Source organism: Drosophila gunungcola, unplaced genomic scaffold, assembly GCF_025200985.1.
Source record: "Drosophila gunungcola strain Sukarami unplaced genomic scaffold, Dgunungcola_SK_2 000001F, whole genome shotgun sequence".
NCBI classification, from domain to species: Eukaryota; Metazoa; Arthropoda; class Insecta; order Diptera; family Drosophilidae; genus Drosophila; species Drosophila gunungcola.
In genome coordinates, this window is record NW_026453197.1 from 9,921,261 (window position 1) to 9,934,515 (window position 13,255).

Sequence of the window (13,255 nt, forward strand, 5' to 3'; positions counted from 1 at the left end):
CTTTTTGACCAAGTCACCCAAAAACAAGTGAAATATACGATTATTTATTCGGCATTTTAATGTTTTGTATTTTTTTTCTTTTCTTTTCACCCTCAACACGCAACTGCTTTCTGACCTCTGACCCCTCACACTCACAAATCGAATAGAAATCGATGGACTCAGGGGAAGAAACGCAGCGAAACGAGCCAAAATGCATTGTCAAACTATCAAATTCTTAAATTGCAACTGACAATCAAGTCACGTGCAGCACACTGAACCAAGTCACGAAAAATAGAAAAAAAAAGAAAAGAAAAGCGTATGAGGGTGTTGCATTTAGAGAGTGGATTTTTAGGGGTTGTATTGACCTCCAAACACTGCACATTTTTATGGTATTTTTTGGAAAGACAAAATTAACTCGATGAAATAAGTCATTTAATTATATTGTGATAATAGAATATTTCAACTATATTTAAATCTTTACAAATGAAAATTAATGTTTACCTGCTCTAGAATGTCTTTTATTTCCTGCCGCTTTCTAGTGAAAGTGAGGTCGTTTTAAATATGTATTAACCCAATCAACTTTGTTGATTTCGGGGGATTTCAAGTGGGTTTGCTTGACCGAAAAACAAACAAACAAATACGGCAAAAGCCAACGGAGCGTGGAATACTTCCAAGGGCAGCGAAGCCACATTCATTTTGCGGTTGAGTAAACGTTTCCAATTTGCACGGCGATATTTAAACTCTAATTAAAATGCAGAAACGGCGGCTAGGGAGCGGGAAGTGAAGCAAAGACCAGCAGGCTGCACTCATTCTTATTTAGATAAACAACTTTAACTCAATTTGCAGCAGCTGCCCCAAAAAAATATTTACACAGGTCTAATTGAATTTTCAATTAAGACGCGCTGCAAATGCCCGGCGAAAACTTAGGAAAAAAAAACGAAAAATGGAGAAAATGAAAACTTAACCCGAAGCAAGCCAAATGAGGCGTACAACAAATATTAAGCATACGCCGTGTGCAACCGCAAAAGTGCCAAAAAGGGGGAGAGAAAAAAGAAGCGAGGCGGCAAAACCAGTAAAGGAAATCCATTAGCCAAAGTGTGCAAATATAAAAGCGACGGATCTCTGGCTACATAGCTCCCTCTTTGAGCCTAGGCGCAAATGAAACCAACGACATGCAAATAAACAAGTTCCATACACATACTCCTACCTCACAAAAAAAAAACAAAAAAAATACCCAAAAAATAGCCAAACAAAAATAGGAAATGGGGGTAGAAAAATGGAAGCCCGACGAGGCAAAATGCGCCATCAACAGTCAGATTTGCATGTTGCTGTTAGAAAGGGCTTGGAACGGGTCGCAGGCGGTGGTGCACAGTGAAGAGTGTGAAGGGCATGAAGTTGAGTGTTGCAGTGCTGCGGTGTTGGGGTGTTGGGGCAGTAGGGCTGGCCAGCTGCTCACATATGGTAGCCATATAGGGACAACTTTTCGAAAACCATGTTAAAGTTGGTTCTGACCAATATGGCAATGACAGAATTTATTTTTCATATCCTCTACGCATTATTTTAAAAATCTGTTCATTAATTCATATTTTATATACTAAATAATACAAATATAATAAAAATCTCATGTTATAATATGATTTTCTTTTAAATCAATTGATTAAGGTAAAAACATAAATCCTATAAGCCTAAAACAAATATTTAAAAACTTTATAATATTTATTATGACAAAAATTGTACAAAACTTTTTTGACATATTGGCTTGTATATATATGCGTAACTGAATTTGAGAAAAAAATTAATTTGATAAAACTAAAAAAATTGATTTTTTAAAATTTAAAATTAAATAAATTTATACATTTTGATTTAAGGAATTCAGTGAGCCATGAAACTAAACTAAATTGTACGATAAAGTAGCTCTATTTTCTAAAAGCTATAAAATAGCTAAAGAAAAAACTGACATCTTGAACCACACACACAGGCTAGCCATAAAAGTTTACAAGTGCGAAATTGCATTTCATGAAAGTGTCCTTGGCTTTACTATGAGAACACACATTCGTTTTTTTTTTCACTACACTCGTATTTTGTTTGTTGTTGTTTGACTTTTCGTTGGAGGTGATTCTTTTTTTGGCTCTTTTTGCAGCCTTAGTCGCCGCCAACGCTTTTTAAATTCACTTATTCAAATTTCTTTTAGGCGACCACACAGAGCCACACACAAACACAGACACAGGCAGAGGCACATGCATTGTTTGGACATGTCACGTGCATAACGAATTTGTTACCGAAATCTGTTTTTGATTTAGTGAACAGCTTGCACTTTTTCAGCGTTCAGCGCTCGCCTTTGCCGCTTCTCCTTTGCCTGCGCTTTTTGCGCTTTTGCCATTTTTTTGTGTTGATTTGAGAACTTGAAATAAATTGAATTTGTCAGAACGCGGCCTAAGGGTACCTAAAAAAGGTAGGCAACTATTGACAAGATGTGGACTATAAAAAATCCTTGATGTGGATGCAACTTTAAATTATCCATAGATATGTACAAGCAGCTTAATATTCTAAGAAACCCAAATTATTTTTATTTTTTACATGACACATTGTTGAAAGACAAGGTTTAATTAAAATAATATTATAAAGTTGGCATGCAATTTTTTTTGAAAATTGGCTTAATAGAAAACAAACATACCCTTTTTTTTAAACAATTCAAATAAGTTCAATATCAAATTAAATTTAATTATAAAATATATTAAGTTATCAAAGGGTAATTATAATTCCGCTTTAGGATGTCACAAAGTTTGTATGCAAAAAAAATACTTTCTTCTTAATGGCTTGTGCAAAACTGGTTAACTGGTAATCAAGAGCTTTTGGGAAAAACTTTTTCGACGTTGCTGCGATTTGAATCAAATCAGCATTTCTGGCTGGCCTGATTAATGTGCTTGTGTCTAGAAATCAATCAATTCGTCGAAGAAAGTTTGCCCACTCGTTTGCTTAGATTTTTATTGCCTTCGGGCGATGGCGATCTGAGTCTTTAATTTCTGCCTTTTTCTTATTTGCAGCAGAGTGGAGTGTAAGTGCGGCACGAGTGGACCTAATTAACACGTCCATACATCAATCATCTGGCCAGCGAAGGACGAAGAGTTCAGCGATGCGGATTATTGTGCGTAAATTACTCAGCTGGTCCGGCAATTTGTGCGATGGGTTGGGGCGGAAAAATGTGGGTGGACACGTGACCTTTGCCCCCGGGCTTTAAGCTTGCTTTAAGTTTTTTACCAACGTCATTGTCATTGTCGTGGTCTGTCATGTTGAGTTTCCTTTTTCCCCAAAGCTTATTCCCATGCTAAACTGTCAGTTTGCATTTTGTTGCACGCAGCTATGGGTGGTTTAGAGGGGTCGGGAGCCGGGGCAGGGGGCAGTGGTGGTCACAGGGTGGCGTGTCGGGGGGTTGGGGTCACGAAGCTGCGTCGCTTATAAATGACATGACATCAAAGCGTAACAAGCGGCACTAAATCTAAACGATGCACGCATACACACATATAACTTGAGAAGGAGACACTCGAAAAAAGAGTTTTAGGACCCTTAAAATGTATTATACAATTCAAGTTAGTACACTCGTAAAATAAACGTTAAATCTTAAGGTTTCTAAATTTTTTCTAAGTTTATAATTTAAATCATTTAAATAATTTAAGACGAATAAAATATTCACCGTCAAATATTCTTGAGAGCTGTCACCTTAATTTTAAAACAATAATAACAAATAAAAGAATATTTAAAATGGAAATAAAAATGCAAATAAAAAGTGTTTTCAAAAAATAATAAATTTGTTTATGCTTGCAAAAGTTAAGAACATCAAATTGAAGAAAAAATATACAAAAAAGTTAAGGATTGAAAAATTACAAGCATAATTTTTAACTTTCGAGTCAGCCAAAACCAAAAACAGTTTAAAGGTTTTACCTAATAAGCCAGCTAAAGGAAATTGTTAATGTATTTTTTAAGTGCAAAAGTTTCACACAAGCACGAATGCACACTCGCAGACGGACAGCTGTCGAGCTGTTAAGTCTCCGCCGGACAGAAAGGATGAGTTCGCCCCGTTTGCGGGCAAAAAGGGGGTGTGGTCAGGCGCCGATTTTGTGCGGCTGCTTTGGGTTTGAGTTTTAGTGGCTTGTTATTTTGTATGCTTTGAAATTAGAGCTAAAAGTCCACGAAAATTTTATACAATTTTTTAATTACTATAAGAGGAGTTTATTGGTTCATATTAAAAAATTCTTTAAAAACAGTTTTTCTTAAAGCAAAACCAATTTAATAGCTATCAATTTATGTTATAAACTTTAAAAATATATTTTGCGGCTCACCGAAAAATCTCAATTTGGCTGGCGCTTCTACAACTTTAAAATATTTCATGAATGAAAATAAATAGAGAAACAAAAGCGTAAATAAAAGCCGTTTGTCAGCTAAAAATTGAAATTTCAACGCCATAAAATCAATGAAAATATTTTCGCCAATAACCTTTTGCCAGCCAAAAACAAATAGTTTCGTGTTTATATTTATTTTAGCTATCGCGCATAAATTTAATGCCAAACACTTGACCGAAAAGTACCTTATAAATTGTCAGGTTCGTCTCTATAGCGTGTGTGTGTTTAATTTTTTTTTTGATCGGCTCGTTTTTAGCAGAGAGCAGTGCAAACAAACGATGACCAGCCTGCCTAGAATTTTGGCTTGCAAATTCCTTTACTGCAAACTAAAAGTTTAATAAAAAATGTAAAAAAAAAATGTGTGAAACAGTGGCACAAATAAATCCAATCCTTGACCAAGTCCAGTCAGTCAGTCAATGAATTGTGCTGAAGAGAAATTCAAATATTGTAGAATAGTTAAACCATTTTAAAATTTGTATTTGTTTGTTTTTTCGTGCCACATTGTTGAACAATCACTTTCCGTTACCAATAGCTTTTTTCAAACTAGTTTCGGCTTTCAAAGGTTTCATGTTTTTGGTATATTCACACTATTGGCCAAATTAAAAACAAGGGAAAATTATTTGGATTTATAAAATTGCTTTTGTATACATAGAGTATTCGAAAAAAAAACTTCGTTAAGGCCAGTAATCAATAAATAAGTTTAAACAAAATTTGTATTTATTTGTAAGTGGCTACAAAAACATTTAACAATGTTGGAGCATAACTCTGGTAATTTAATCTCTGCATTCCATCAAGTGAAAGTTTTTACGCCAAGTTCCGGGTTAAGTTGTGAATTATAACACCATTGCGGGTCTTATATATACATATATAGGGATGATGTATACATTCTTGGGGATGCAAACTTTTTCAACTGGGCAGAAAGTTGAGGCCGTGTTAGGCCAAAGAAGTTTAGCCAAAGGATTTTTGCACTTCTTGTAGCCAGGAAATGTTTACATATGCGCATAAAGATGCAGCTACATATCCCCACTAACACTGGTCTAAACTTTTCCGACTTCCACGGAAGATATTCAAGTGTCGGAGAATAAAACTTTGTTTCATTTGTTATGCTCGTAAATTGTGGAGATGGAGGCCAAGAAAATACCATTTGCGCTAAGTAGGCAGTTGACAATGTGAAAGAGCATACCAAGTATGTGCAACTACAAAAGCAGGAAGAAGAGGCTACAAAAAACCATTTATAATTCTAGTTTTGTCATTATCATTATAAATATTTCAATGTTACATTTTATTTGTTGCCTATACCTATTTCTCAATGTATAATTATTGTAGTTATTAATTTTATGACTCTTCGTGAAACAGGTATTATAAAAAACTAACCATTTCATTTTAACATATCCAAATTGTATGATCATAACTGTTTTATGACTTGACCTTGGAAAAGTTCAATGCCATAATTGTGTAAAAATATATAACGCGCTGAGCTTTACAAAAATCTGACAAATACCCCGTGACTATCTCATTCATTAGGCCAATTAACCAGTAGTATTTAATTAGTCCAAGCTAATGTTTTCATTTGGTAAATTTACTTTGACAGAAACAATTACAAAACGTTTTCATGCATGTTGGTCCCAAATGTATAAAAATGGGGGTGATTTGAAAACAGAGTTCAGAAAGTAATTTTTGTTGTGAGGCAACGTGAAAAAAGACTCGAAAATGGGACAAATTGTTTGGGCTTGCCTACTTATAGTAACAGTCGTCAATGTTCACGGCTACAGGAGTAAGTGCTTTATATTAACATTTTAAGGAGGTATGACGCTATTAATGTAAGTTTAAATAGAATATGGACGTAACTGCAGAGATATATCATGCGCTCCGGGTCAGAAATGCAACATAACCAAAAAACCTTGTACAGAATCAAATCAACTGGGGGATCAATGTGGGGAGTATCCTACATGTCAAATAACGGAAAAAAACTCATTGGTTTCAGGTTCGCATTTCTTATTTTATTTTTATATTTAAGATTTTAAAAAGTTGAGTAATTTTAAAATTAACATTTATTCATCCAGGGGATTTCTTGAAACGTCGGAAGCGTCAAGCTAATCAGCAAGGATATGGAATGGGTGGAAGTGGAAAGGGCAGAGGGCAGAATGGAAACGGAATGCGGGAAAATGTTATGGGAGCAATGGGTGGACAGAATGGAAACGGAATGGGAAGTCAGAACGGATATGGAATGAGAGGAAACGGTATGGGAGGAATGGGCGGACAGAATGGAAACGGGATGGGAGGAAATGGAATCGGACCAATGGTAATGGGAGGTCAAGGTGGAAATGGAATCGGAATGTATGGTAATGGTATGGGAATGGGTGGCAATGGAACGGGATGGGTGGCAACGGTATGGGGCCAGGCGGAATAGGCGGTAATGGAATGCGTTATGGTGGTATGGGTGGCAATGTAATGGGTGGCAGGGGAAACGGGAACGGTGGAGTGGGCGGTAGTGGAATGGGAGGTCAGGGTGGATACAACGGAATGGGCAGACCAAATGAAATGGGCCGTCCAAATGGAATGGGTAGACAACCTGGCGGTCCAAATGGAATGGACGGACCACCTGGCAGTCCAAATGTGATGGGTCCTGGAAACTGGCAAGGAAATAGTAACGGTGCCAACGGATATAATGGTAATGGTAATAATCGCTACTGGGTTGGTAACTCTAATCAAAGCTACAGTACAACTGCCGCTACAACATCGAATGGCTGGTTATCTTAAAAGACGGACAAAAAAGGAAAGCCTGAAGGCGTTTGGAAACTTTTGTAGTAGTAATGTAGTTTTATTGTTTTCTATGTTATACAAATAAATCGTGAGTTATGCATTAAAAATAGTTTATTTTTTCGTTCGGGAAAATTTTAACGGGACGAATTGAAATTTTGGTTTGATTGTCATATTCTCAAACATTTTGGAGCCTCTAAGAAATGTCCCCTTATCCGAAAAAATGATTAACAGGCTTACTTCATTCATTGATTCCAACTATTATTAAATTATTTATGCGTGCTCAAATAATTAATTATTGCCAGAGAAAATGGGTGTTAAACTTCCTTCAGCTGCGGTTTATTAAGCAAACAAGTCACGCCACTAGCGAAGGAACGGGGACAGCTGGCTTTCAAATAGATTGCCTTATCCTTTAATTGATTACAAATAAACACAAACTTAGTATACAAGAGAGAGAGGTCGATATGGAAAGAGTAAAAGAGATAAAAGGACATTTTTCCGGTCTTTATCCTGACTACGTGCTCGCTCCTGGCTTGCGTGCATTTCCATATTTGTTTAGGCTAGTAAAAAAAAAGGGGTGACCTGCATGACCCTGACCTCTGGCTCGTGACACCCTTAATCCTGAGTGCCGAATCCAGTATTTTTGTTTGGCCAGGTGCACCAAAAAAATCCACAAATTTAAAACTACATAAATCTTTATTAGCTTTTCCAGCTAGTTTGGTGGAAAAAGAGAAAATTGAGTGGCAATCAATTAAACAATGTCACTTGCTGGCCACACTTGCAACGCTACATTTACATGACAGGGAAGGAGAGAAAGGGAAAAGCGAAGAGAGGCGTGGAGAATATGAGAAAAACCAGATCGTAATGATGATACGCTCTTCCTTCTAAGAAAACCTTCATGGCACTATTTTAACCCATTGAATGCTTTTTAAAATTTATAAATAATTAATATTCAATTTTATAAAGTTACCAATAAAATTTTTCATTGGTCAAATTTTCCAAATCAGATTTTAAAAAGAGTTTTTAAATATAAAAACTATTAAAAGTATAATTCCCATTTTTCACAATTGATTTTGTTCAAGGAGTCAGGCCATTCATTAATTCAATAAACCACAGCGGAAGTGGTTTTAAACTGCTACAAGTTACGATGATTGATGTATCAATAAAGTGGCTACCAGAACCGCTCCTTATATCGCGGCCCCTATTCATTTAACCATCTAAGCTGCTTTGTTGTCTCCTCTCCGAACCCATTGGCATTCAATTTTCAAGGCTGTTGCCATGGGTTAACGCTGGCCACGGCCAGGCAATCCATTTATCCCTGGCCAGAGGATGTGCTCGGTGTTCGGTGCTGTGTGCTGGGTGCTCTGGGTGCTCTGGGTGCCAGCGCTGGGCCATTTTATAATTTATCAAAATGAAAATTGATGCCCCAGCGAAGCAAGTGCAGCTTAATCCCCATTTCCCCCGGCAATCCTTTCCCCTGGGCCTTCCTTGCGTGCTGCACTTGCAACGTGAGATGCCGGAATGGTGATTGTGGAGGGGAGAGCATGCCACACGAAATGCCATCACAAATAGCGAAAATGCTTTCGCAAATATTTAGCCGAACTTTTTTAGCGACACGCGTTCAGGTCGAGGTTCTTTCCGAAATGTGTGCAGCTGCTTTAAGGCAGCCTTTTTGCTTGCCCTCGCTTTCTGTCCAGATCTCCGTGGTTTCTGTTTTTCTGATACCCTGTGCCGGATTTGGGTAAAGATTTTCTGAGAACTCAAAATACAAGATAAATAGTAGCTAATTTAAATCCAATATTTTCAACATTAATGTTTTAATATTCAATCATTCAATTTAAAATGCATTGTATTTAATCTCGAATAATAAATATGACATTTTGAATTTAATAGTCAGATATTTATTTTTACTTATCCATTTTTTTCATTAGAATGGTATTTAATAAATTAATAAATACATACTGTCAAATTAAATTTGTACATTTTAAAGATAGCAAAAACAGCCATTATACTGCTAATAAATCAGCGATATATTTAGATCAGTGAAGGCAATGCCTAAATAATCTTAAAAATCTAAACCTGAATTCTTCATTAATTTATAAAAGTGTACAACTACAAGCTTATAATAAAGAATGGCTAGTACCCATTCGCTTTCACCACTGCATTCGCAATTCGTCTTGAAATTTATATACATTTTTTTTTGGCCAGAAGCATTTATGCCAGTTAAGTTGTTGGCCAGTTCGTGACTGCTGGCGGCCTTTATTTGCGCTTGCATTTTCATTTGTGAGTGTAAATAGCATTAAAAATAATTTTCCGGCTTAAAATCGCTTCACATGAACGGAGCAGGCCAAAGTGGAAAAAGTGTAAAAGCAAAAGCAGCGAGAAGGGTCTCCGGGTGAAAAGTAGGATAAAGGAGAGGAAATATGGAGAAAGGTGGAGAAGGGAGCGCTGACAGCCGGACGGGCTTATGCACTTAATGAAATGTACACGGCAATTGTTACGGAGACCGAGGCGGAGGTGGAGATGGAGTCGGAGATAACAGGAAGAGCCGGACTTGAGTCCGGAGAAGGAGAACCGGACGGAGACAAAGATGCTGCGGCCATCAATTGGAGCCAACTTAAATTTCACTTCGGCCATCATTTCTGGCCAAATGGCCAGTTCGCATTAAATGGCTTCACGGGGTTAAGGATGCTGCCAGCACGTTAAGCCATCCATGTTGTTTGTCCAGTTTAAGTGTTTTTCGGTTTAAATGCATTTAAAAGCTTTTGGTTAAGGATCAACAGTTAAATGGGCAGTTTGCAAATGGACAGCTTGCTGAGGTAAATAATACAAATGGGCATTTTCTTAATGGTAACAATACTGGATTAAGTAAAGAAACGCTCTTAAATAATTGGACAAATATTATTTACATATTCAAAGAAGAATGTTAAAGTCGTCTTTAAATTTTACAACTTTAACGCTTGACCTTATCGTTTTGTTTATCTTTACATACCCAACTTTGCTCAACCTTGTCGCTTTTGTTCATTTCACTCTAACAAAGTACTCTCAAATAAATTTAATTGAAATCTATTCATTGATAACATGGACCCTATAAATATTCATGACACTTCCCCCAACCACCATCCGGTTTCTTGTTGTCCTTTCATTTGCAAACGAATTGAGCGAAGCTTAATAATAATAAAACTGAACTGCTACGACTTCTAATGGCTAAATTAAACATTTTGCATAATTATTTCAAGTGATTTTGCAGGTGTAATATTCGAGGAATTATCTTAAAAGCCAGAAATCAGATGCCTTAACAATTGAATTGGCCAAAATATTAAATCAAAACGAAGGCGATTGGCCGGAAGGAAAACTCCTCGGCTACGTGAACTGTCAAAGGTATTTTCAATTACGAAACAAAATGCCACAATAAGTTATTAGGCAAACTTTGGCTTCGTGTCTTTTGTCGCCCCAGTAGTAATTACAGTTGGGTCAGGGCGTAATTAAATATTACTCAGCCAAATGAACTCGGACAGCCGGAGTGCCGATGGATAGACTAACTAGAGGTAAGTGGGCTAATCATATTACCATCTCAACAATTATTAAGGCCAATGGTATCTCTGGCCATAAATATGCTAAGCATCTTAGGCAAACAAAGCTTAAATGAACCGGATCTGAACAAAGGCAAATTAATCGATGGGTGGAAAAACTTTATTGGCAGATTGGTATCACTCGGATTTTAGTGAGAACAGCTTCAACAAAAAAAAGAAAATTAAGGCCTAATGGAAATCAAAATTATTATATTTGTTAATGGTGGTTGCAACAGAAATCGCAAGGGTTTTGAAATAGTTTGTCTAAAACTAAGCAATGAAAAATAATAGCATAATGAAACATTGGGCTTCTGGAGTAAATGGCATGTATTAAACCTAGTAATTTCTGTTTCTCCCCCTAGAATTGAACTGCAACAACATATATGTTATATTTTAAATAGATTTTATTCTTTAGTCAATTTAGAGAGCCCAATATCGGCTGGGGAGCAGGATTCTTCACAGCATAACTTTAAAATTTGTTCTAAAACAAATCGCAAAAGATGTTATGATTCACGGGGTTGTTTTATTGGAAGCCGAAGCGTGAGTATTGGAGCTTACTTTGCATATACGTGCAGGTTTTGATATTGTGATTGCAGGCTTTGCCTCCTGAATGGTGTGTCGGGCACTTGGATTGATCGAAGTGTTTGGACCCGTAGGTTCCTGATGCGTTTCCGAGTCATTGACCGAGGGCAGACGTTGCAGATGAGTCAACGAGGCGAATTCCACTGGGGCTTGGTCAAAGATCTCGGCCTTCAGTTTTTGGAAGCAAGGATGGCTGGGAGAAAATCCGGGCTCTGGCTCATTCTGTTCCGATATCCTGCCCTCCGATTGAGTGGCCGAAATGGTGGACCTGCTTTTCATTAAGGAGCTTACTCGGCCATCGAATGAATGAGAAGTTTCGCAGCATATCTCCTCATAGTCTCCACTGATCTTCTCACTCTGGATGCTAATATCACAGCTGGACAAGTCGACGAGTTCCTCGGCAATAAGTCGTCGAGCCAGAGGCACCGAAAAAAACTCCTTATAGTGCAGCTTACGACGCCTCTCAAACTCGATCCTCCGCACTTTCTCCTCCACTGATTCGGGAAAATCCTCATCAGCCGAGGAATCATCAGAGTCTCCTTCGATCCCAAATGCTGGCGTTTCTGACTTCGATGTTTGGCGTAACTTCTCGATCAGCGCATTTGTATCCAGCTCCGTAGGCAAATCATCTTCAAAAACGAACGGAGTCTTTGGCTCATCGATGATCATGTGGCCGTAATCCTTGCCAGCTGGATGAAAAGTGGCCAGTATATTAACCTCATCGAACTTGGCCGCCTTGAGACTTAATTGTGCACTATTCGCCTCCGACTTTAAAATGCCCTTCACTAAACCATTGTCGCTCTCCATTGTTTGCGTTTATAAATACAAAAGTATTTTAGTAAGGAATATTTCTTACAGAAAAGTTACTTTATGGAGCTGTGTGTAAAATTGTGTATCTTGAATTGCTTGTAATATAAAACTGACTCAACTCATTTGATTTTTAATGAAGATAAAAGTCGAGGGCTACTTTTATAATAAATATTTTTAATTCTAAGTAAAACTTATAGTTATGTATGTTATATGGATTTTCCTTGATTGCTAATGTTTTATTTTACCACACAATACTACTGTTCTCTTTGGTAAAATAAGTAACAAATAATGTTTATAAATTAGAAATGATTCCCTTGAAATCACGGATAATAACTAATCCCAAGCCAGGCAGCAGACAGAATCACTTTCACATGGTATCAAGTACTCCGTGGTTCCTTCGTTGAAATCGCAAAATAATTCTCGTTGTTATTGCTGCGGTTGTTTTTGGGTTGAGGATGTCAAGAACTCAGTGTACTCGATGTAGACGAATGTATTCGGTACTCAAAACTCGATAATTCATACTCCACGAGAGCAGTCGGCAAACGCAGCCATCAAACCACAAAGTAAACTCATTTTGACGTGTTCTTGGTGGACAGATCAAGCGAAAGGGGGATTTATAAAGCGGAGTCAGAGCAACGCTTCATTATTGATGCGCCATAGTGGAGTTTTTGTTATTGATGTAAACATATTCATCACCAACATGTTACCTCTGATGGAGAGGCAAAAAAGTACAAAAATTGGGGAAAGGGGTGGAAAATAGTGGAAATGGGGGTGCGGTAAATCAAGTGGTGATAAAGGCGCAGGGCCACCAATGCAGTTGTGGCAGTTGCAGTTGTGTCTGTGGCAGCTGCCACTTCAAAACACTTCACTGCACACCATTTTTCCCGCTTTCCCTGAATTTCGCAAGAGGGGGAGGATAGGATCAAAGGGGGTGCAATATATGAGCGACGGCCCAGGGTCACAGAGCGCTGTGTTGGGAATTGATTGCAGCACATTATTTCACAATTTTGCCAGCAAATAAACAAGCCTTTTTCGACAGTACATTCAGATACAGGAGGTACAAGAAAAAAAAATTGACTTGAAAAATATAAATAAATTTTATATTACAACTAAAATAATGTTATGCATTATTATTAAGAAAACGGTATTTATATC

The 13,255-nt window shown here is 37.4% G+C and overlaps 2 protein-coding genes across 2 annotated transcripts; one reads left to right on the top strand and one right to left on the bottom strand.

The window, feature by feature from the left end:
• Positions 1-6,079: 6,079 nt before the first annotated feature.
• LOC128262101 (uncharacterized) lies at positions 6,080-7,146 on the top strand. Its single transcript, XM_052996165.1, is given in 4 exon segments — positions 6,080-6,150; positions 6,211-6,360; positions 6,440-6,741; positions 6,744-7,146. Coding segments are annotated over 4 exon segments (909 nt in total). The 5' UTR covers positions 6,080-6,086; the 3' UTR covers positions 7,137-7,146.
• A 3,948-nt stretch (positions 7,147-11,094) lies between these two features.
• Positions 11,095-12,226, bottom strand: LOC128261457 (uncharacterized). The gene has a single exon (XM_052995172.1). It carries the CDS (start codon positions 12,095-12,097, stop codon positions 11,219-11,221), a length of 879 nt encoding a protein of 292 aa, XP_052851132.1. The 5' UTR covers positions 12,098-12,226; the 3' UTR covers positions 11,095-11,218.
• Between the last annotated feature and the right edge of the window lie 1,029 nt (positions 12,227-13,255).